The sequence below is a fragment of the Neophocaena asiaeorientalis genome, unplaced genomic scaffold, assembly GCF_003031525.2.
Source record: "Neophocaena asiaeorientalis asiaeorientalis breed wild unplaced genomic scaffold, Neophocaena_asiaeorientalis_V1.1 scaffold91, whole genome shotgun sequence".
NCBI classification, from domain to species: domain Eukaryota; kingdom Metazoa; phylum Chordata; class Mammalia; order Artiodactyla; family Phocoenidae; genus Neophocaena; species Neophocaena asiaeorientalis.
The window spans coordinates 3,007,864-3,031,384 of NW_020173198.1; the positions used below are offsets into that span (position 1 = coordinate 3,007,864).

The following is a 23,521-nucleotide window of genomic DNA, read 5'->3' on the forward strand; positions in this document are numbered from 1 at the left end:
TGGGCTTCTCATCGCAGTGGCTTCTCTTGTTGTGGAGCACAGGCTCTAGGTGCGTGGGCTTCAGCAGTTGTGGCACGTGGGCTCAGTAGTTGTGGCTCACGCGCTCTAGAGCGCAGGCTCAGTAATTGTTGCGCACGGGCTTCGTTGCTCCATGGCATGTGGGATTTTCCTGGACCAGCGCTCGAAGCTGTGTCCCCTGCATTGGCAGGCGGATTCTTAACCACTGAGCCACCAGGGAAGCCCGATCATTATGGTCTTGAATAGTCTGCCTTACCATTCTTTAACAAGTGCAATGAAAAAGTTTTCTTTAACAATAGGGACCCATGAATCTTGGAGTCAGACTGCCTGTGTTTGAATCTCAGCTCCACCATTCACTGGCTGTGTGACCTTGGGCAAACTGCATAACCTCTCTGAACCCTAGTGTCCTCGTTTGTTAAATGGGAGTAATAATTGTGAGGATGGGAAGTGATGGTTCATGTGAAGTGTAGCAGGATGGCAGGCATGTATTCAGTGTTCAAAAAAATCATGTGGCAGTCTGGTCATCCTGGGGTCTCAAAACCACAGTCTGGCCTGTGTGGGCAAGAGAGTATGGTCTTTGGAGCCCTGCTCGCTGGACAAGTCTCGTGAGTCCTGCATGGACATCTGTAAGGTAGGCACAGTGATTCCCAGCTACCGGTCGCAGATCACGGTCAGTGATTCTCAGCTCATGGTGAAACCAAAAGCTGTTGGTGAAAGGGCTGAGAGAGCCCCCAGAAGTGGCAGCCATTATTTTTATTGCTAGACTACCTGCCAGGCACACAGTAGGTCCAACTCCGTCTGTGGCCTCTGGCAGTCCTGCCCCACCCCAGCCCTCCAGGGCTACCCTGAATCGCATCCCCGAGGCTGGCGAGGTCTGGCCACTTACCAGGTGAGGGTGAGCGTGCCAGGGTGCGGGGCCCATGTCTTCAGGATGCAGGTGACCGTCTGGATGTAATCAGTGTAGCAGATGAGGTCTGAGCAGCCCCAGGCTGGAGGGTCAAGGGACACAGAGACCTTGGTTGGGGTGGGGGCTGGTCGGGGTCAGCAGAGCTGATCGCCCCCTCACTCCCTTGAGGGCTGGAGGATGACGGGAAGCAGGGGTCCCAGAGCCAGGATGACTATGATGACCCTAGGGCCACGAAGATTAAGGCCTGGAGCAAGGGGGTCCTTGCCACCTAAGAATTCTATTTTTGAGCCCCCAAAGTTGCGAGGTTGGCTATGGAGACAAGACTCTCCTAACGAGAAACATCATAAACTAAGCGGGTCCCCACCCAGCGCCCTCCCCGCAAGCCCTGTGTCCAGACACCAGGTCAGCATCCCTCCTGGCTGGCCTCCCTCTCAAGGTGGTGTGTCCTGAACTCCCCGGTTGCTGGGGCAATCTGTACATCCTGCGAGAGGGATTCGTGTGGTCAGTGAGAGACCATGTGCTCCCTCTGCTCCCCGCAGCTGGTCCAAGACAGGACATGGACCTCGGTGACCTGGCAGTGCTTCGAGGGAGCAAGAAACCTCCAGAAAACTGAGAAGCCCTTGGATACTTTTGCCAAGATGTCTGTATTATCCTACTGCCCAAACCATCACCACCACCACCAACCAAGTGACACAGGTATGGTCCCCCTCAGGCAATTTTATTGCAAGATTTAATACTCTCCCAACTCCAAAGTTAATTGCTTTACTTTGTTCTAAAAATGTTTGACAAAATCCAGTTAATAAGTTTTAGTTTAGTTTTGTTTTGTAAGATCAAGTGCCAACGCTGCTATTCCCCCTGCCTCCACCCCCCACTATTTACCAGAAATTTGTTCCCCTTTTAAATGGATTCATTCTTAGTGGCTTTTTCCTATTTTTCCTTGACTAATGAAGACCCAGGGGTTAGCAGTACATTCCTCCTGGGTCTCCATCTAGGTAAGAAGCTGGATTTGTAGTCAAGAACACTGTCACTGGAAACATCCTTTATGTCTACTCCCATCACATTTAACAAATGAGAAAACTGGAGCTCTGAGACTGGGCTACACCTCTTGTCTCGCTCTTGGTCTGGGCTCAGGAGCCCCAGGAAAGGCAAAATCTAATCTGTGCTAATTCTTCACATCCACACACATGGCAGACACCGCTAATCGATCATGGCACTCACTCCCTTGGGTGTGGCCTCAGAATCCTTCTCAACACAGTTGAGTGGCTCCAGACAGCCACTACCAAGGGATCTGAGATGTGGAAATGAATCCTGTTGTAAGAGGAAGTTTCCCTCGGGGAGGAGCACGGGGCCTGTCCGTGGACACAGAGCGGCCCGTTCAGATACTTTGTGGAGAAAAGAGGACTGATTTTGGTAGGACCAAAACCCATGTGGCTGTGTCCTCTCTGAGTTCATCGTATCCTAGTCATTCTCTTTCAGGGCTCCAGAACTTGGAGAGGGGTTGCCTTTCCTAGGTAGACTCAAGGCCACCAAGGGACAGGGTTTGTCCCGAACTTGTAATGAAACATTGGAGAGGGGACAGTAGTCCCTGAACTAGTGTGCAGGTGGCATCAGGGACCAGAGGGAGTAAAAACCCTGTCACCGGTCACTACCCTGAGCCCTGCGCAGAGAGCCCCCGGGCCACCCCCCACCCCGCCCAGGGCTATCACAGCGTGTGGGAGGCAGTGGGAGCTGTGAAAAGTGCACACGTGACTCACAAGTGCTCTGAGTCGCTATTTGTAAGCTGGAGACACTGGCCCCTCAGACGGGGTGGGGAGGTATTTAGATGATATCACGCCAGTGCAGCCCAGGCGGCCTGCGTGTGGCACTCACCCAATAAAAGCAGTTAAGACCATGGGAATCAGGCAGATTTGGGAACCCGTCCCAGCTCTGCCACTGCCCGGCTGTGTGGCCGTGGACCTGCCTCTCACCCTCTCTGAGCCTCACAGGCTGTCGGCAGAAGGGAATGAGGATGCTCAGCCCCCGGGACACAGCAGGGGCTTGTTATTTGTGCTCACGGGGTGGGGAGAGGCAGCGGGTGACCCCAAGGCCCTTTAGAGGCTAGGAAAGGATTCTGACCACTCAGAAAGGGAAAATAAAGGAGACTGACATCTGTTTCCTGATGGAACTATTTGAGGCTTTGGGTCTTTCGGTAAAAACCGGAGTGAAATATTTATGAGTCAGCACAGCGGCGGCTGAGGGCACACCTGTCCCCAGGCCAGCTCCCATTCGAGCCTGTGTGCTGTGTCCCACCTCCTCTGGGAAGCCTTCCTGGATCTCTCAGCCCTGACTGCGCCCCCAAGTCTAACACCTGGCCTTTCCCTGCTTGGGTCTCGAACATTTCTCCCTCTGACTGCAACATCTTCTGCTCCTCGGGGGCTTCCTTCTAAGGCTTTGGCTACTTTTGTCTCCACAGCCACTCTCCCCACCCAGGGAATATGTGTGCTGGCAGTGGATCCAGTGATTGTTGAGAAACATCTCCTAGGAGATGAGGAGAAACTGTGGTTAGATCACAGGCGGGACTTCCTCACGCTGAGAACTGGGAGCCAGCCAAGGCAGAGAGAAGAAGGATGAAGTCCCTCATCCTCCCGCCCCGCTTCCCTGGCCAGCGAGACGTGGAGACCAGGACTCACTTCTGGACAGTGGAGCTCTCTGGTGGGATGGGCTCCAGCTAATGCAGAGATGGCTACTGGACTTGCGTCGGCCGCAAGTGGACAGATGCCACAGACTCTGACCCTGTGGCCTCTACCCTGCCCTGGAGCCCACAAGGCCAGCCCGGCCGCTCTCCACCCGCACACCACGGGGCAACTACTTACCCCCCTGGAGCGTCAGCAGGAGCAGAGGGGCAGCCCAGCCGCACAGCATGCTGCCTGCCGGAGCCTGGAAGAGACACACAGGGAGAGGGTGGGCCTGGGGCCCGGGCACCAAGGGGCCCTGAGCATCCTCCCTCTGGTCCCCATCCTTCCTTTGGAAGACTTGCCTCAGCTTCTTGGATTTGCTTCTGAGAAACAAGAGTTTGAGGAGCCCGTGGCTGCCCCCAAGGATTCCTGTCCCTTAGAAGTGGCTTTGCCCCCTGGATCCCTCCCCGCTTCTCCCCGCTTCTGCCTAGGCCCCCAGCACCATCACAAATGAGGGGGATGTAAAGGGGGAAGAGCTCGCTGTTGGTCCACCCCTGCTAAGCCTGTTGATGTAGCACGACGTGTGCATGTTTATTCATCCAGATAAGAAAGAGGGAGGCAGGGAGGGGAAAGTGGCTTGGAAAGTGGTATTTGACGGGCAGAGATCTTGAGTCCTCTTTCTTACAAAACCCCCATGTTGATGTTAGCCCAATTAATTGGCTTCTTAATGAGTAGCAAATCCAAGAGTAGCCCACAAAGGAGACAGCTCCTGCATACCTAAGATCAGTTTAGCCCAATAGCGAGGGTTCCTACCCAAATACAGAGCTCCCCCGGGTTAGCCCACCAGCAAGCACGGGGGAACCCAGCTTGACCACACGAAGGCGTCCTGGACACCCTGATCTGCATGAGATGGAGAAGAGACCTCTTTGGAGACCAGAGCCAGCCTGTCCAGGAAGCGCGGACTTTGGTACCTTGGGCAGAAGAACAACCCACCAGGCTGGCAATGCCAGGCTCTTGCTGGTACTTTGTCCATTGCACCCCCAGCTCTGTGTCTACTTGGGGAGGTACCAGCCAGAAGCCAGTGGGTCCCAAGAACCCTACCTAGATAGATCCCATGGACAGGTGTGTAGCTGGAACAGGAGCCCAGAGGGCTGACCCGTGCAGGGACCAGGTCACACACATGGCTTCTTCCGGATACCATCCCTGAACCCGGCTTCCCCCAGAGCCTACTCTGGCCCCGCTGGGAGCTTCCTCTGAGCTCCCAAACAGGTCACCAGGCAGGCAGTGGTGCAGGGCACGGAGAGGTTCAGCTGTGTGGCTCTCGGCTGGTCACTTCCCCTCCCTGAGCCTTAGAAGTAAAGATGGTAAAGCCTGCTTCCAGGATTCTTGTGAGGATTCAAAGCCTCCATTTATAGAATCACTGGGCCCCTGGCATAGCCCCTGGCACACAAACACTCAAGAAACAGTGATGGATACAGGCTTTTAAAGCATCAGAATGGACGGACTCCCTGAGTGATCTACCCAAGAGGTCCCCAAATGTCTCATTTTCCAAAAGTTGGCCATATTTGTAGATCATGTGTACTATTATTTATTTAATATATTTTCTATAAACAGACCCTATTAAAAATTTAACTCCAACTTCAACTTAAGCAATAATGCACATAGTTGTGTATTTTTCCCCATAGCTGTGTATCATTCCCCAGTCAATGATTGTAAAGCATTTGAAACAGTGCCTGGCATATAGCAGATGTTATATAAGTGTTTCTTAAACAAAGCAATCAACTTACCATAAAACAAAATGCAGTGAAATGTAAAAACTAAATACAAGGAAAACAAAAGACAATAATTGAATTTTAGTGAGATACTATTCCCTGCTTAAGACTCTGATGGGGCTTCCCTGGTGGCTCAGTGGTTAAGAATCCGCCTGCCAATGCAGGGGACACTGGTTCGAGCCCTGGTTCGGGAAGATCCCACGTGCCGCAGAGCAACTAAGCCCGTGTGCCACAACTACTGAGCCCGCATGCCACAACTACTGAAGCCCGTGCGCCTAGAGCCTGTGCTCCGCAACAAGAGAAGCCAGAGCAATGAGAAGCCCACGCACCGCAACGAAGAGTAGCCCCCCCCGCCACAACTAGAGAAAGCCCGCGCACAGCAACGAAGACCCAATGCAGCCAAAAATAAATAAATAAATTTATTTTTTAAAAAAAGACTCTGATGAGTTGGAGATCTAGTTTGCCTTTGTTTAAAAAGGGAGATTAAAGAGTATTAGAGAGGTGTTGAAGACATACTAGCATCAAGCTGAGATTCTCACCCCCTCCCTCATCAGAGGATAGAAAGAAATTTGAAAAAGGTCTCACTCTCTCACTAGGGGGTCCAGGGATATTTAACACCATCTTAAACAAGCCACTCAATTCTGGGAAACATCAGCCTTGAATGATGATGTCTTCTCCTGTTTCCACAGCACCCGGTCCCACTACCCTCCCTGACCTGAATCCACCCCTTATGGGGCTTCCCACTCAGCTGACTCCTGAGGGCAACAGCAACTTACTCCCCAGATGCACTCAGACCAGCAGGTGTGCTTCCCGAGTGAAGGACAGAGGGTGCCTTGCAGCCTCCTACAGAGCAGTGAAGAGCACCTGGCTTGGAGTCTGCCAGGTGCCAGCTGTGTGACCTTGGGCAAGTTCCTGACCTCTCTGATTCTCTGTTTTCTTATCTTTGTTGTAGGCACTAAATGCATCATTGCATGTGAAGCATTCCAGCGCAGTCCTGGATGGGATGGAGCCCTAAACTGGTGCTTATCCACCAGGCTCCAGTGCCTAGAAATGATTTCTGAGGTTGTGGTCCTTCAGACTAAAAGTTGGCCAAATTTCAGGAGAGTCTGGGGATGTGGAGAAGATTGGGGGGAGGAAGTCAAACGGAAGCAGGTACTACGGAGAACGCAGAGCGCTTAACTTCACAGTCAACAGAGAAATGCAAATGAAAACCACAATAACATGCCATTTAAATTTTATCAGATTAGTAAAAACTAAAGGTCTGACAACATCACATGTTGCTGAGGACACAACGTAATGGGAACTCTCATTTACAGCTTGTGGAGATGTAAATTAATACAACTAGTCTGGAAAATAGTTGGGCATGGTCTAATAAACTTGAACAAGTGTTTACTCTAAGACCCAGCAATTCCACTGTGAGGTATACTACCAAGGAAACACTGGCACGTGTGTACAAGAAGCATAGGCAGAAATGTTTATAGTGGCATTGATTTTAATATTGAAAAACTGGAAACAACCTAAATATACATAAGCAAGAGAATGGAAAGATAAACTATGGTGTAATCACTCAATGTGAAAATGAATCATAGCTTCACACAACAAAGCAAATGACTCTTACAGAAAAGCAACAACAACCAAAAAACCAACCAAAAAACCCAAAAAGCAAATGACTCTTTCTGAAGCAAAAGAAAGATTAGAAAAGAACACAGGCATAATAACACCATCTGTGTCACACTTCACACCATGTAAAGCAGCTCTATATATTGTTTGGGTGAATATACATGTGTCCTGAATATAAAGAGAAATCCAAGGGAATGAAAAACATCAAATCCTGAATAGCGTAGACAAGGAAGGGATGTGATGAAGTGAGGGTCTCCAGGGGTCTCAACAGTTTGGTAAAACTGAGTGAAGCTACCATGGGTGTTGATTATGTTTTTCTTTATACCTTTTTGTATGTCCAAACTATTTCATAACATTTTAAACGTAAGTGAATCTTGGATTTATAAAATAAAATGTGAAGGGGGACTTTCACTTCTGGCCATGATGGAGCTGGTATCTGAGTAACCCTCTTACTAAGAACAACTACAAGAGGAGAAAAAAAAACCACTAGAAAGCATGAGAAAGCAGCCAAGTTAGATAGTACTTGAGAGGCCAGGGTGCCAGAGAGAAGGAAAACGTGTTGACATTCTGCATGCAATGTCCCCTCAAATAATTTGCCAAGTCACTGCAGATGAGTTACATTCCAGGAAACCTAGCAGAAAGCATCTGGTAACAAGCTAAAAAGCTAAGAAGAGATTTTGTCAGTTTCACAATGCTAAGGAAAGAATCAGAGTCTAAGAAAAATGGGCCCTGATAAATACCCAGTTATTCAGGAAAGGCTATGCCTTGGGAATAAGAAAAATCAGAAATAGTTCAGTCTTCACTGCATCAAGATGATCTGCCTATATGCCATATGTCTGCTAGAAAAAAAAATTAAAACCTATCTGGAAAAACTTAGCTTAATCTAAAGCCTCCATACTTCCCATACACAATGTCCAGCATTGAATTAAATTGATAAGACAAACTAGAAAACAGTACCAAATGACCAAAAGCCAAGAAGATAAAACCAAAGCAAAACCAGAAACAGACCCATAAGTGATTCAGAAAATGGCCTTATGAGACAGGATTTAAAATAACTATGATCAGTATGTTCAAGAATTCCACCAGAAATATGGCATCTATTTAAAAGTAGAAACTCTAGAGCTGAAAAATGCAATAATTGACATTTATGAGAACTTAATAGATGGATAAAGGAACAGATTAGAAAATCAGAAGATAGGATTGGTGAACTGAAAGATTGGTAGAAAATGAACAGATTGAAGCATGCAGAGAAAAAATGTTTAAAAATACAGAAAAGAGCAAAAGAGACACATGAGACCTTGTGAAAAGGTCTAACATAAATGTATTTGGAGTCAAGAAAAAGAGGAGAGAGGATAACTCAGAAAGCAATAATAGAGATACTGGTTAAGAATTTTTCAAAACTAACAAGAAACCTTAAGCTACAGATTCTAGTTCTACAACCACCCCTCCCCCGCCGCCCCAAAACAAATACAAAGAAAACCACATCTAGGCACATCATAGAAAAACTGTTTTAAAAATTAAAGACAAAGATATACTTAAAATCCAACTTAGAATGTTATATCCAGCAAAAATATCAGAAAAAGTAGGCAAGCTCAATACGATAAAGGAATCTACTAAAATCCCACAGTTGATATCATACTTAATGATGAAAAATTGAAAGCTTTCCCTCTAAGATCAGAAACAAGACAAGGATGTCCACTCTCATGACTTTTATTAAACAAGGATGTCCACTCTCATTGTACTGAATGCCTTGGTTCTAGCCAAGGCAATTAGGCAAGAAAAAGAAATAAAAGGCATCCAGAATGGAAAGAAAGAAGTAAAGTATTTCTGTTTGCAGATGATATGATCTTGTATATACAGCATCCTAAAGAATCCACACCAAGAAAATAAAATGAAACAAAGCAAACAACCAAACAAAAACTATTAGGACTAACTAGTGAATTTAGCAGGATTACAGGATACAAGATCAATATACAAAATCAACTGTATTTTAATAAACTAGGAATGAACAATCTGAAAATGAAATTTTAAAAGTGATTTCATTTACAGTAACATCAAAAAGAATAAAATAGAAATTTAACTAAAGGAGTGCTAGACTGGTACACTAAAAACTATTGTACAAAACATTGTTGATGGGGCTTCCCTGGTGGCGCAGTGGTTGAGAGTCCGCCTGCTGATCCAGGGGACACGGGTTCGTGCCCCGGTCTGGGAAGATCCCACATGCCGCGGAGCAGCTGGGCCCGTGAGCCATGGCTACTGAGCCTGTGCCTCCGGAGCCTGTGCTCCACAATGGGAGAGGCCACAACAGTGAGAGGCCCGTGTACCGCAAAAAAAAAAAAAAAAAAAAAAAAAAACATTGTTGAAAGAATAATGGAAGATCTAAATAAATGGAAGGATATCCCATGTATGGATTGGAAGACTTAATATTGCTAAGATAACTCCCCCCAAATGATCTACAGAGTCAAAGTAATCCCTATCAAAATCCTAGCTGGCTCCTTTGCAGAAATTGACAAGCTGATCCTAAAATTCATATGGAGGTATAAGTGGCCAGAGTAAACAAAATGATCTTGAAAAAGATGAACAAAGTTAGAGGACTCAGACTTCTCAATTTCAAAGCTTACTACAAAGCTACATTAATCTACACAGGGTGGTACTGGCTTATTTATACACATATAGATCAATGGAATAAAACTGAGAGTCCAGAAAAAAGGTTATACATTTACATTCAATTGATGTTTGACAAGGGTGCCAAGACAATTCACTGGGGGAAAAGAATAGTCTTTAAAATAAATGGTGGGGGGGCTTCCCTGGTGGCGCAGTGGTTGGGAGTCCGCCTGCCGATGCAGGGGACACGGGTTCATGCCCTGGTCCGGGACGATCTCACATGCCACGGAGCAACTGTGCGCCACAATTACTGAGCCTGCACTCTAGAGCCCACGCGCCACAACTGCTGAAGCCTGTGCGCCACAACTACTGAGTCCATACGCCGCAACTACTGAGCCCGCATGCTGCAAATACTGAAGCCCGCACGCCACAACTACTGAAGCCCGCACGCCTAGAGTCTGTGCTCAAGAGAAGCCACCGCAATGAAAAGCCTGCACACCACAACGAAGAGTAGCCCCTACTCGCCGAAACTAGAGAAAGTCTGCGCACAGCAACGAAGACCCAATGCAACCAAAAATAAAATAAAATAATTTAAAAATTAAAACAAATAAATAAAATAAATGGTGCTCATACAACTGGGTATCCACATGAAATAGAATGAAACTGGACCCCTATTTCACACCATATACAAAAATCAACTCAAAATGTATCAAAGACCCAGTACGAAGAGGAAGAAGTATTAAACTCTTAAAATAAAATACAGGTGTAAATCTTCAGAACCTTGTATTAGACAGTAGTTTCTTAGACATGAAACCAAAAGCACAAGCAACCAAAGGAAAACAGATATATTGAACTATTTCAAATTTTAAAACTTTTGTGCTTCAAAAGACACTATCAAGAAAGTGAAAAGACAATATAAAGAATGGGAAAAATATTTGCAAACCATATATTTGTTAGTGTTCAGAATACATAAAGAACCCTCAAGATCTAAAAGACAACCCAATTTTAAACTGTGCAAAAGATCTGAATAGACATTTTTCCAATGAGATATACTAGTGACCAATAAACACATGAAAAGATGCTTATCATCATTAGTCATTAGGGAAATGCAAATAAGGACCATGGAGTGACACCACCTCACACCCACTATTTTTAAAAATGGAAAATAAAAAATGTGGGTGAGGGTATAAGGGTGGAACCCTTATACATTGCTGACGGGAATGTAAAATGGTGCAGCCACTATGCAAAACAGTTTTACAGTTTCTCAAAAAGTTAATATAGTGTTACCATATGACCAAGCAATTTGACTCCTAGGTATACAGCGAAAAGAATTGAAAACTATGTTCACAAAAAGACCCTTCTACACAAATGTTCATAGCGGCATTACCTATAATAACTCTAAACTGGAAGCAACTCAAAGGTTCATTAACTGATGAATAGACAAACAAAATGTAGACTATGCATACAATGGAATATTATTCCACCATAAAAATGAATCAATTACTGATACATGCTGCAACATGGATGAACCTAGAAAATTTATCCAAAGTAAAGAAGCCAGACACAGAAAGGCACATATTGTGTGATTCTGTTTATATGAAGTGTCCAGAATAGGCAAATCCATAGACAGTTAGTAGATTAGTGGTTGTCAAGGGCTAGAGCTTTGGAGGGAGGGGGAATAGGGAGTGACTCCTAATGGGTATAGGATATTTTTGGAGCAATAAAAATGTTCTGTAGTTAGATAGTAGTGATGATTGCACAAATTTATAAGTATACTAAAAACTACTTAATTGTATACCTCAAAAGAGTGAATTTTATGGTATGTGAATTGGATCTTAATTACAATTTTTTTAAATGAAGGCAAAATAAATCTTTATTTTTTATACCAAAAAAAAAAAAAAAAAAGCTGAGAGGATTTGTCACCTGTAGACCTGCATCAAAAGACATATTAAAGTGAATTTTGGGGGCAAAAGGAAAATAATCTCAGATGGGAAGCAATTTGCTGTAGGAAGGAATGAAGAGCAATAGAATATTATAAATAATATTGATTGCTGAAAATAATAATGATCATATCTTATGAAGCTGAAACAATATGCAGAATTAAAATACATTACCATGATACCCCAAAGATAAGAAGGGGTGAATAAAGTTAAAGGTCACTGTATTGTCTGGGAAGTGATAAAAATACTAATATAAAGGTAGACTCCAAAAGAAAAAAATCAATTACGCATGCTGTAATCGCTAAGAAAAACACTAAAAGAGTTACAAAAGAAAATATAACAAACTAATAGACAGGAAACATAGATTAATAAGTTTTAAAACTTTATTCATCTAGGAAATGGAACAAAGAAGGAAAAGGAACAAAGAATAGATAGGACAAAAGGAAAACAAATAGTAAGAAGTTACACTTAATCCCAAACACCTCAGTATTTTTATTAAATGTATGAACTAATCACTGAAATTAAAGACATAACCTTGAAACCAACACTTTTCATTAAAATAAAGTGAAATTATAGTTTAATCTCATAAATATACTTACAAAAATTGTAAACAAAATATTAACAAATCAAATCTGATGATATATACAGAAGTAAATTATATAGCCTTATCACATGAGGTTTATTCCAAGAATACAAGGGTAGTTTGACATTTGAAAGTCAGTAATCTATTTCACCACATAAACAGAATAAAGAAGAAATTTTATACGATAATTTAATAATTTTTAATATGACATTTAATAATTTGCAACACTGATTCATGATTTTTAAAACACTCTCAGGAAACCAGGAATAGAAGGAGCGCTCTTAATCTGATAGGGAGCACACAGGCATGCGCACATGTGCACACACACACTATATACAACTAACATCCCTAATGGTCAAATATTGAACACTTTATCCTCTAGGGCAGGACAAAGGTAAGAATGTCTTGTACTGGAGGTCCTAGCCAATGCAATAAGGCAAGAAAAATAAATAAATTTATAAATATTAGAAAACTATAAGGATTGGAATGATATTATCTTAAAAAGTCCAGATACTTAACAGATAAACTGTTAGATAATAACTGTTAAACAAGGGCACTGAATTTGAGACTAATATAAAAAATATATTTCTAAAGATCAACAAAGTTGACAAACCTTTAGCTAGACTAAGAAAGAGAAGATTCAGATACCTAAAATCAGAAAGAAAGATGAGACATTACAACTGATGCCACAGAAGTAAAATTGATTATAAGATACAACTATGAATAATCATACAGCAACAAATTTGATAATGTAGAAGAAATGGATAAATTCCTAAAAACCTGCCAAGACTGAATTATGAAGAAATAAGTAGGCTCTAAGTAGACTGCAAAAGCAACAAAAGCAAAGATAGGGAAGTGGGACTACATCATAGTAAGAAGCTTCTGCATTGCAAAGAAAACCATCAGCAACATGAAAAGGCAACCTACTGAGTGGGAGAAAATATTTGAAAATTATATATCAGATAAGGGACTAATATGCCAAATATATAAAAAGCTCATACAATCTGATTTTAAAATGAGCAGAAGATCTGAATAGACATTTTCCCAAGGAGAACATACAGATGGACAATAGGTACATGAAAAAAATGCTCAACATCATTAATCATCAGGGAAATGCAAATCAAAATCACAATGAGATTTCACCTGACACTTGTTAGAATGGCTATTATCAAAAAGACAAGAAATAACTAGTATTGGTAAGGATATGAAGAAAAGGGACCCCTTGTGCACTGTTGGTGGAAATGTATTTGGTGCAGCCACTATGGAAAACAGTATGGAGGTCCCCCAAAAGATTAAAAATAGAACTACCACATGATCCAGAAATTCCATTTCTGGGTATATACCCAAAGGAAATGAAATCAGTATCTCAAAAATATATCTGCACCTCTATGTTCATTACAGTATTATTTACAATAATCAAGATATGGAAACAACCTAAGTGTCCTTCAATAGATGAATGGATGACGATGATGTGGAATATACATACAATGGAATATTATTCAGCCATGAAAAATAATGAAATCTTGCCATTTACAACATGGATGAACTTCTAGGGTATTATGCTAAGGGAAATAAGCCAGACAGAGAAAGATAAACACTGTATGATCTCTCTTATATGTAGAATCCAAAAATAATAATAATAAATAAGTTCATAGATACAGAGAACAGGTTGATGGTTGCCAGAAGAAAGGAGTGGGAGGTGGGAGGAGTAGGTGAAGGGGGTCAAAAGGTAAAAAGAAAAAAAATGTGGTGCATTACTGAGCAAAAACAACAACAAAAAAAAAGCAGCAAAAAAAATCTTTTTAATGTATGTACTTGCAATGAGAGTCTTGTTCAGTGTAGTTAAATTTCATGAACAGACTATTACTCCATAAATCATAATGTTACACCAACACTGAGTATTGCATTTATTCTAGCTTTGCCTATGTCACTGAGTAATGCTGCAGAAACTAAAATATATTGCAACTTGAATACAATGCATTTTCTCTAAAAGCAATGACACAGCTTATTAAAATACTCACTTTGAACTTTATATCACCATCACTGAAACTAGGGAGAATTTAAAATCATAAAATAAACTATCAATTATAGAGAGGATATTAATTTTACATAGCAATGTATGATTCTGACAAATTTACCTTTACAAAGTAGAACGTAAATTAAGTAACTTTGTAGAAATCAACTGATAGGTGATTCAGTATCAACATTCTTATGTTGATACTGAATACTAATACTAATTTTGACCTCTATTTTAAGAAGAACCAACTTTGTTTCATTTTAAGAAGTCATAAGCCACACTGCAAAATTTATGTACTATTTTCCTTATTTTAAAAAAATCTTTTTAAGTATGGAGAAGTAGAATATGTGGTAAACAAATCATACCTCTTGTGTCCTGGTATCTTCCCAGATAGCTTATCAAAAGGGAAATAAATACTTGCACAATTACCTTGTGTATAAGTCTAAAATCTATAAAAATATGCATCAGAAAATAATAGATTAATATACTGAGGTGTCAGATAAATCGCCAAATGCTGATGAAGATAGCTTGATTGATGGAGTAAACTACCTTCATTAAATTGGGGTACGTTTTATTGTTCTCAAAACAGGAGACAATAATAGGTCACACTGTAATTCCATTTTTTTCTCCAGTGGAAGTACCTTTTGAATTTAGAAATTTTTTCACTTATAAAAGACACAAACAGGGCTTCCCTGGTGGCTCAGTGGTTGAGTCCACCTGCCGATGCAGGGGACACGGGTTCGTGCCCCAGTCCGCGAAGATCCCACATGCCGCAGAGCGGCTGGGTCCGTGAGCCATGGCCGCTGAGCCTGCGCGTCCGGAGCCTGTGCTCCGCAACGGGAGAGGCCACAACAGTGAGAGGCCCGCGAACCGCAGAAAGAAAAAAAAAAGACACAAACAAAAAGACAAATTGAAAAACAAGAATGGAAAAGAAACTGAAATGGGAGATTATATCTATATCTGTTATAGTTTCCTTCATATAATTATATATTTTATATAAATATATAATATGTTAAACTATGTATATAATTATATACAACATATAGAGAGAGAACTCCTACAAAACAATTATAAATAAATAACCCAGAACTCAATTTGTTTTTAAATGGACAAAAAGCTTAAGCAGACACTTCCTAAAAGAGGACATCCAAACAGCCAACAAGCATGTTAAAAAGGCTTAAAATCATTACTTATCAAAGAAATGCAAATTTATATCCCAATATGATAGCACTACACATCAGCCTAGAATGACTAAAATGAAAAAAAAATTTCCAAGTGCTAAAAAGGATATGAACTAATCAAAACTCTCAATCTCTACTCAAGTTTCTCTGAGGAGTGTAAATTGGTACAACCACTTTGGAAAACTTCTGCTGAACAGGAGACCCAACAATTCCATTTCTAGATTATGCACCAAAGAGCAAAATGTACATGTACATAAGCAGACATGTACTGGAGTGCTCACAGCAGCATTATTTACCTCCCTGAACTGGAAAGAACCCAAGTTCTTGGTTCCCCTGTATCTTCTTTCGCTCACTGATGATTCAGGAATGGGACTCATTCAGATCCTTAAGCCGGTCATCATTTCCAATGTGACCCAGGTGGGGACTGGGGTTTGAAAGTGAATGGTGAGGGGTGTGGTAAAATTAAAATGGCCCGTTTTCCATAGGGACCAAGAAGACATGAGGTTGTTGAAGAGGGACTCCCCAGCAGTGCCAGAAACAAGACCAAACAGGTCACCAGAAGGGGAAGTGTCAAGACTGAGGGACTTCCCGAGACGGAACACAGAAGAAAGGGCTCCTAGTTTGTCCCTGGTCTCCAAGGACTTCTGCTCACCTGCCCTCCTCCTGCCCTCCTCCCTGACCTCCCTGCCTCCAGCTGTGGCCCCTCCAGCCCAGTCCTCATTCCAGCTATGTCTCTCCACGGCTCCCCACTGCCCTTCAGAGAAAGCCCCAAATTCCTCAGCCCAGCATTCAAAACATGTCAGGATCTGCCCCCCAACATTCCCTTTGCCCCTAGTCTTCATCCTGGACTCCAGGTTCTCCAGATCCCCGACATCTGGACATCTTCACAACATCCCCATTCATCTGGTTCTCACACCTTCGCACGTGCTGTTTCAGCCACCGGAACTGTCTGCTCCCCCTGCCTGTCTACCAGCTTCCTACTCAGGCTTCAAAAGCCAGTTCAAATGTCATCTCCTTTGTAACTCTTTGGCCTCTCCAAGACATGAGTCACTCCTTCCTCTGGGGTCCGTCCTTCCACCAGAGCACACCGCTCATGGTGTTTTTGGCAACATTCTGAGCAATTTCTAGGCGGGAACCACGTGTTGCTTGGTTACTGCTGAATGGCAGTGGCTAACCAGTGCCTGACAAGACAGTAGGTGCTCAAAGCATTTGTTACATGAGTGACTAAACGCAAGAAGATGCTTTCCATCATAATGGATTTTGACGCTTACCCTCAATGTTGAAACCCATGGAGACTGTACACTCCAAAGATAAATCTTATTCTTTTTGACTCTTCTTTCTTAAATTCAGCGCACTGAGGATCTGTATGCACTTGATAAGGATAGAACTCCAGAGCTCCAACATTTTTCCCCCACCTCAGGGCCTGTGCACATGCCACGCCTTCTACCTAGAACACTTTCCCCCTCTGCTTCTTTACTTTCTTATCCTCAGGTTTCAGCTACAGTGTTGCCTCCTTAAAGAGGCAACCTTCTCTGTCTAAAATGCGTCTCCCCTGCAGTTCTGGGTACCACACACCCCTCTTTGCTTGTCTCCTTCTTGGCAACTGTAATATTAGGATTCGTTTAGCAAATGTTCCTGGTTTTGTGTTTATGACCGGTCTCTATCCTGAAGCATAGGCTCCCAGAGGTTGGGAAATTTACCTATTTTGTTCACGAGGCATCCCTCGTGCGGAGATCAGGGCATGGAACATGACAGATACTTAACAAGGAGCTGAAGAATGGTGAATGAGTGACAGAGGCTACAAACTGCTGTGTCCAGTCCTACAAGGAGCAAGCCCCAAGGCAGCCCCCAAGAGGTCTTGGTTTCTCCATCCACTTTGTCACTGTCCTCAGGAACTTCCCCCCACCCGGGGCAACACCCTCAGCTTCCAGGGTCTGAGTGACCATGACCGTTGTCATCAGATTAGCAGCAAGAAATTGTCATAGAGGGACGTTGGGTTGCCCAGGGTCACACAGCGAGTTCTTAAAGCGGAGCTCTCAGGCTGGGGAAGAACCAGCCTTGTGGCCCTGGATCCAGAAGGAGGCTCTGCCTCTAACTCATAATGGGACCTTGGGCTCTTCTTTTTTCTGGGCCTCGTTTTCCTCATTTGTAGAATGGGGGCAGTGGCCCTGGCCTGGCTGAGGGAGCGTAAGGCGGGTGCTGGGCACACTGTAGGCGTGCGAGTATTGCAAGTTGCCTTTTATATAGTTTGGGGAGGGGGCGGTGACAAAGGGTGGGTTGGGGGTGTCTGAGGACAGGTGTGCCAAGACCCTGGGATGACAGCTTAGTCAGTAGGAGCTGAACATGAGGGGAAAGGCCTGCCCAGCCTGTCCCACCTCTGAGCCTGTGGAACCTTTTAGTCCGTCTCTCTCTCCCAGCCGGGCCATGAATCCCTGTCCACACAGCCTCTCCAAGCCTGACTGGCCTTTCCCTGCAGGAACTTCTCCAGCCTGTGCAACCTCCCCCAGCTGAGGTGCATGCCCCACTCCCAGCAAACTCTTCCTTCCTGTGCCATCTCTACTTGCCCTTCACTGTGCTAGGCAACCCCACCCAGACTGCGCAGCCTCCCTGGGCTCCGGTAGCCACACCTCACCCCAGCCCCATTTCCCCGCCCCCCTGACCAGGAGGGGCTGGCTGTAAGGCAGAGAAAGGAGGATGCTTCAACCAGGGCTGCTTGAGGTCACGAGGAGGGGCTGTGATCGATCCTGGCCCAGCGTGCCCCGATCAGCCTGCCCTGGCCCTGGCCCAAGTAGACTGGGGGTTACTGGTTCATACTGGAGAAAGCCTGCAGGCCCCCGTCCCAGGCTACATCATCAAGCCCTCTTGGCAGATGAGGAAATAGAGGCCCAGAGAGGCCCAGAGCCTTGCCCAGGGTCACAGAGCGAGGAGCGGCCAGGGCCTGAGCAGGGAGCCAGGCTGGTGCACTTGCCCCACCTCACTCGGGACGATATGAGTGGCCAGATCCTTCCTGGGGGCTGTGAGGACCCGCAGGCCAGGGCCCTTTTGCAGGTGGCCTGGCCATCGGGGGCCCTCAGAGGGACCTCTGCTCACACCCCGGGGAATATTGTCAGGTTGTTTCAGAAGTTCCAAGTTTACTCAGAGCTCTCATTTGAGCTGCCGTAAAAAGTCCCTATGGCCGGGCGCCAGGGTGAGAAGTGGGGGCGGTGCCACCTGTGAGCCATGAAGCGGGGGCTCCTCTCAGCCCCCCTTCCCCTGCCCCTGGGGGCTAGGGTGCCGCAGAAGGCACAGAAGGGGAGAAGCGGGGGAGGAAGGGGCTGTGATGGGGGGGAAGACACCCCCCGTGAGAAAGTGTTTGTTCCCTTGTCTTCACAGCTTTCTTTCCTCTGCTTGTACATGACTCCCCGGGTGACCCTAGGAATCCCCAGCCCTCTCAGAGCCTCAGCTTCCCCATCTGAGAAAGGGGGGAGTAGAATCATTATAGAATGATCATTTATTGAGAGTATATGCCAGAAGCTACACCAAGTGTTCTGGGTAATAACAAGACGATTATTACCAATGATATTTAAAGTAAAACATAGTAGCTGCTATTTCTCGTGAGCCACTGCTAAGCTCTTTCCCCTCAAAATGGCACTGGCTCTGTCTGTGTACCACTGAATCCCCAGGACCTAGGACAGTGCTCAATAAATACACATTGAATAAAACCTCACAGCAAACCGAGATAGGCGTTCTTATTTCCATATAACAGATAAGGAAACCAAAGGTTTCTCCAAACCAAAGGTGACTCACTCCAGGTCACACAGTGATGGAGATGGTACTCGAACCTAGGTCTGACTGTTTTCAAAGCCCCAAATCACAATCGGTAGTGTGGTGATGAGCCAGATACAGGGCTCCCCAGCTGACTGTGGAGACCTCCCAGCTGTGTGGAGAAGTTGAGCCATCATTCTGGCCTGCCAGGGTTCTCAAGGCACTGGCTCCCCTCGCTGGGAGGAAGGATGCCCTTTCTTCCTTCCTTCCTTTCATTCATTTATTTATCAGGCCCTAGGGTGGTCCTGATGCTGTGGAGAAGCTGGTCCCTCCCAAAGTTTCTGGTGGCCTGCTTTACTTTTTCTATCTTCTCTTAAACTGGGCCCCTCCTCCAGCAAGCCCCCTTCCTCTGCCTATAAGCCCCTTTGGGCTCCAGTCCTCACCTCCAACCCCTTTCTCTTCCTTGATAGGCAGGCGGAAGCCTGCAGCATCTGGGGCACATCCTTTGTCTTGTTCACCTGCCTCTCCTGGCCTGGGGTCTTGGCCACATCCTAACATAAGGGCTCTTAGTTTCCTCCACTGCGGGGATATGAGTATCCAGACTCCCTGCCAGGTGTGGGGCGGACAAGACTAGGGCTTCTGCTGAACCCACCATGGGGAACAGGTGATCGCGGCTCCCGCTCTGGGGTCTGCCCAGCCCCCTTGATCCAATGCCCCTCTCAGAAGGTGCCCCAGGACTATGACTCTTGCTTTTCTGTTATCCTGTCCAGCAGGTTGCCACCCTGGGGTTCCATACCCAGCTCTGCATCTTACGGTCACAGCTGACCTGGGGCAAGCTTCTCCTCACTGAGGGGCAGTCTCCTCATCTGTGAAATGGGCTGAATGAGGCCACCAGCCTCACCTGGTGTTGTGAAGATGATGGGAGAGCTTCACACGCCTGTTGCATGCTGAGCGCTGGCCCCGGGAGGACCAGAACCCAGGCAGCTGAGGGAGGTGGGACCGACTGCACGTTCCCGAGTGTGTCCCTGCACCTTCCATGGCTCTTGGAAACTGGCCTTTCTCCTCCACAGGCTCCAGCCTCCCCATGATGCAAACTCCCTTCCTGGGCAGGACCCCAGCCAGTAGCTTTGATATTTTCATTCCCTCGAATCCTCACAACCAGCCCTACAAGGACGGAGCTGCCATTCTCCCCATTTCACAGATGAGAAAACCAAGGCTCCACGAGGCTAGAAGAAGCAGAGAAACTTGCCCAAGTTCACCCAGCCAGGAAGCCGCATGGCTGGATTTTGAACCCGCCAGGTTTTCCCCACTCTACCATGTGCTTCTAAAACCCCCGCACTTTCCCCCAGGGGAAAGCAGATGTCCTCCCAGGAGCAGCCCCTGACTTTTTAATGCCCCACCTGCCCTGGGTCCTCTGCATCCTAAGTTCCTCTCCAGGCGTTTATTCACCTGCTCCTCTGCCAGGAGTGTGTCTGCCTGTTTCTTCCTTCCCCCTTTTTTCCCCAAGTCAAAATTCAACCCATCCTTCAAGGCTCAGCCTCCCTGAGTCTCCTCATTCCCCTCTCCTCTGCACACACAGAACGGATTTGCCTCTCAGCATCAGCATATCCGCCGTGTTTTCAGGAGAACAATGAGGAGACAGCATGTGGAGGGCAGGACCAGCCTCCAAGTCACCTGCCGACCCTGCTACGTACTGGTTGAGTCACCTTGGGAAAATCACTCTACCTCTCAGAACCTGTATTTATCTGTGAAATGGGTACACCAACGCATCTTAAAGGATTTAGATAAAATAAAGGAGATAAAACACAGAACCTGGTACAAAGTCGATGCCTCCCCACTTCCCCAAACAGACCCCGTCACACTCATGCCCACCCCTGCCCGGCTCAGCTGCCCAGAACCATGGCGACTGTCACCTCATGTTCAGTCTGGAACCAGCTTTCCCTCCCCAGCCCCTGCCTTTTGGAGGCTGGTTTCCACAACCTCAGGGGGTCATCTCAGCCATGCCTATGCCTCTGCCTCTATGTCCCTGGGGCCTCTTGCAGACCCACAGAGAGGCACGCCAGGCAGGTGAACTGTCCCCAGGTGTGATGAGGCCACAGGACCCCTGCACGTCTTCCTGGGCAGAGAAGGTACCTCCCCCCCACCCCCCCTCCAGAGCGGTAGCTAGAGGTGAGTTACCTGCTGTCCTACTTCTTTCTCAGAAATCCATTCTCTCTGTGCTTCGGGCAATCCGGTGGGCTCCCAGGGGACAGCAGCTGGGCTTGGCGTGAGGGATGGGGGTCTGGGAGAACAGGCAGGGGACTGGGGTGGGAAGCTGTAACCTGCCCCAAGTCACCGACCAGACAGCACAAGACCTGTCACCCAGACGGACGGCAGCTGGGCTCCGGGCAGGCGTGCCACGCAGAGGCAAAGGCAACCATCAGTCACGTCCCAAGGAGGTCACACACGGACAGAAGACAGAGGTTGCTGGGCAGGGACCGGTCAGCTGCATGGGGGATGGACTGACAGCAGCCAAGGGCTGGCCCGCCAGTCAGACAGGAGAAGCCAAGCAAAGAGGTAGCTGGCCACCCAGGCAGACAGACAGACAGCCGTGTGGCTGTCAGTCACGCGCAGGGAGAAGCAGGCCGACAGTCGGACCCCGAGCCCTTCGGTCGTTCAGCAGAGAGACGCCAGTGAGTCCGCCAGAGGCGATGCCTGCCATCCCAGCCCCACCGCGTGCTCACGGTGGGGAGGAAGGGGAGGATGTGGTGAGCCGCTCCCCAGGCCCCGCCCACAGAGCAGCCGGCTACTCCCCCAGGGAGCGAGAAAGAGGTGGGAGGGGGCCCGGCCCCAGGGCAAGGCCCACTGCTCACCAAAGGTCGCCCGCTAGGAAGACATTTGGGGCCACCGGCGTGACGTTTGCCTCCTGCGGACGGGTGACAAGACCCCCACAGGCCTCACAGTCTTGACCTTTAAGGCGGGCAGGGGGGCGGTGAGCCGCCGCTTCTCCCAGCTGTGGAAACTGAAGCTCCGAGGGGGGAGGAGGTGGCACAGCGAGACCCGCGAGGTCCCCAGGGGTCTCAGCTCAGAGAGAAGCATGAGAGCCCAGAGACCTGCCCAAAGTCCCACGGAGAGGCAATGGCCCTTCTTCTGGAGTTTGCACGCTGGCCGGCTTCACTCCTCTCGCTGCCTGCCTGGCCCAGCAGAGGTCTGAGTTCCGGACCCCCTCCCAGACTCCCTGAGCCTTTTTCCTTTGAATCCGGCTTCCTGCTGCAATGCTGCAGGGAGCAGGATGCTGTCTCCGTGCCTTTGAGAAGACAATCCCTTGGGCATGTCACATCACCCCTCTGAATGCCTCGCTTTGCCCATCTGTCAAATGGGGAGACCTAGCCGTTTTACACATGGGAACTCAGGAAGAAAATAGAGAAAAGAAATTCTCAAGAGAATTCTTGTCTTGCTGACAAGCCAAGGGCCCGTGAGAGGGTCAGATGTCTCTTGCAAACATTTATGAAACCTGGGGACAAAATTCAGCAAGTTCACACCCAGCAAGCCTCAAAGAGCTGGTGCTATCACAACTACTACGATTAGTATCTTGCATTTTTTAGGCACTAGGTGATCTCATTTATTCTACAAACCCTGTGAGGCAAATAAGATTATGACTATTTATGTTACAGTGGGAGAAACTAAGGTTCAGAGGGGTGACATGTCACACTAGCCAAGAAGTGTCAGAGCTGGGATTTGAACCTGGGTGGATCAGATTCCTAAGGCTGTGGAAATGGGCCCAAACACTTCATCCTTGAAATGTTACCAGGGTGGATGGGGGCTGGTTTGTGCTGTTTTAATGACACAGGTTGGCTCAAACACACATGCCATGTCTCCCCAGCTGACTCATTTTTGGGAAATAATTTGCAGCTAAGCCACATGACCGCTCCAGAGAAAAAGAGAAAGCATCTTGTTATTTATTCTTTTTTTTTTCTTTTTCTAGCTGTTTCTGAGGAACTTGGTACAAATTCCCCTGTGGCCGATTCAAAAGATGTTTGCCCTAAAGAGATTCTCTTCCTCACAACCAAAATAACTTGTATTCTCTGGAGCACGTTTCTTGAGAGGAAGCCAGCTTTTCTTTGTCTCTTGATCTTCAGGGTGAGTTTTCTGATACCATGCATGGTTGAAAGATCAAGAGAAGGAGTAGTTAAAAAAAAAAAAAAAAAGAGCTAATATTTGCTGAAAGCTGATTCTGTGCCAGGGTTTTAAGGACTTTAAAGGTGTATCACCTCACTTAAACCTCAGAATAACATGAGAAGGTAGTTATTATTACCATCATCGACATCATCCCTATTTTACAGATAAGGAAACCAAGGCTCAGAGAGATTAAGTGACTTGTTCAAGGTCACACAGCTGATGCTGGTGGAGATGAGATTTGAACTCAGTCATTTGGGCTCCTGAGTTTACATTCTTGATCACTGCACTACACTGCTTCTGGATGTATGTTAACCCAGGGATGT

At 46.3% G+C, this 23,521-nt stretch overlaps 1 protein-coding gene across 5 annotated transcripts in view; it reads right to left on the reverse strand.

Annotated features, from left to right (window-relative positions):
* The window catches only part of IL21R (interleukin 21 receptor), a 53,515-nt gene that overhangs the window by 10,558 nt on the left and 19,436 nt on the right, over window positions 1-23,521 (reverse strand). For 4 of the 5 annotated variants that reach the window (XM_024744204.1, XM_024744203.1, XM_024744202.1 and 1 more), the window contains exons 2-3: window positions 3,778-3,841; window positions 905-1,007 (exon numbers count right to left, since the gene is read on the reverse strand). In XM_024744204.1, coding sequence (XP_024599972.1) covers window positions 905-1,007; window positions 3,778-3,826 — 152 coding nt within the window. In that variant the 5' untranslated portion in view covers window positions 3,827-3,841. Of the gene's footprint in view, window positions 1-904; window positions 1,008-3,777; window positions 3,842-21,218; window positions 22,279-23,521 lie in introns of those variants that run through there. The other variant, XM_024744199.1, reaches the window with a different exon arrangement.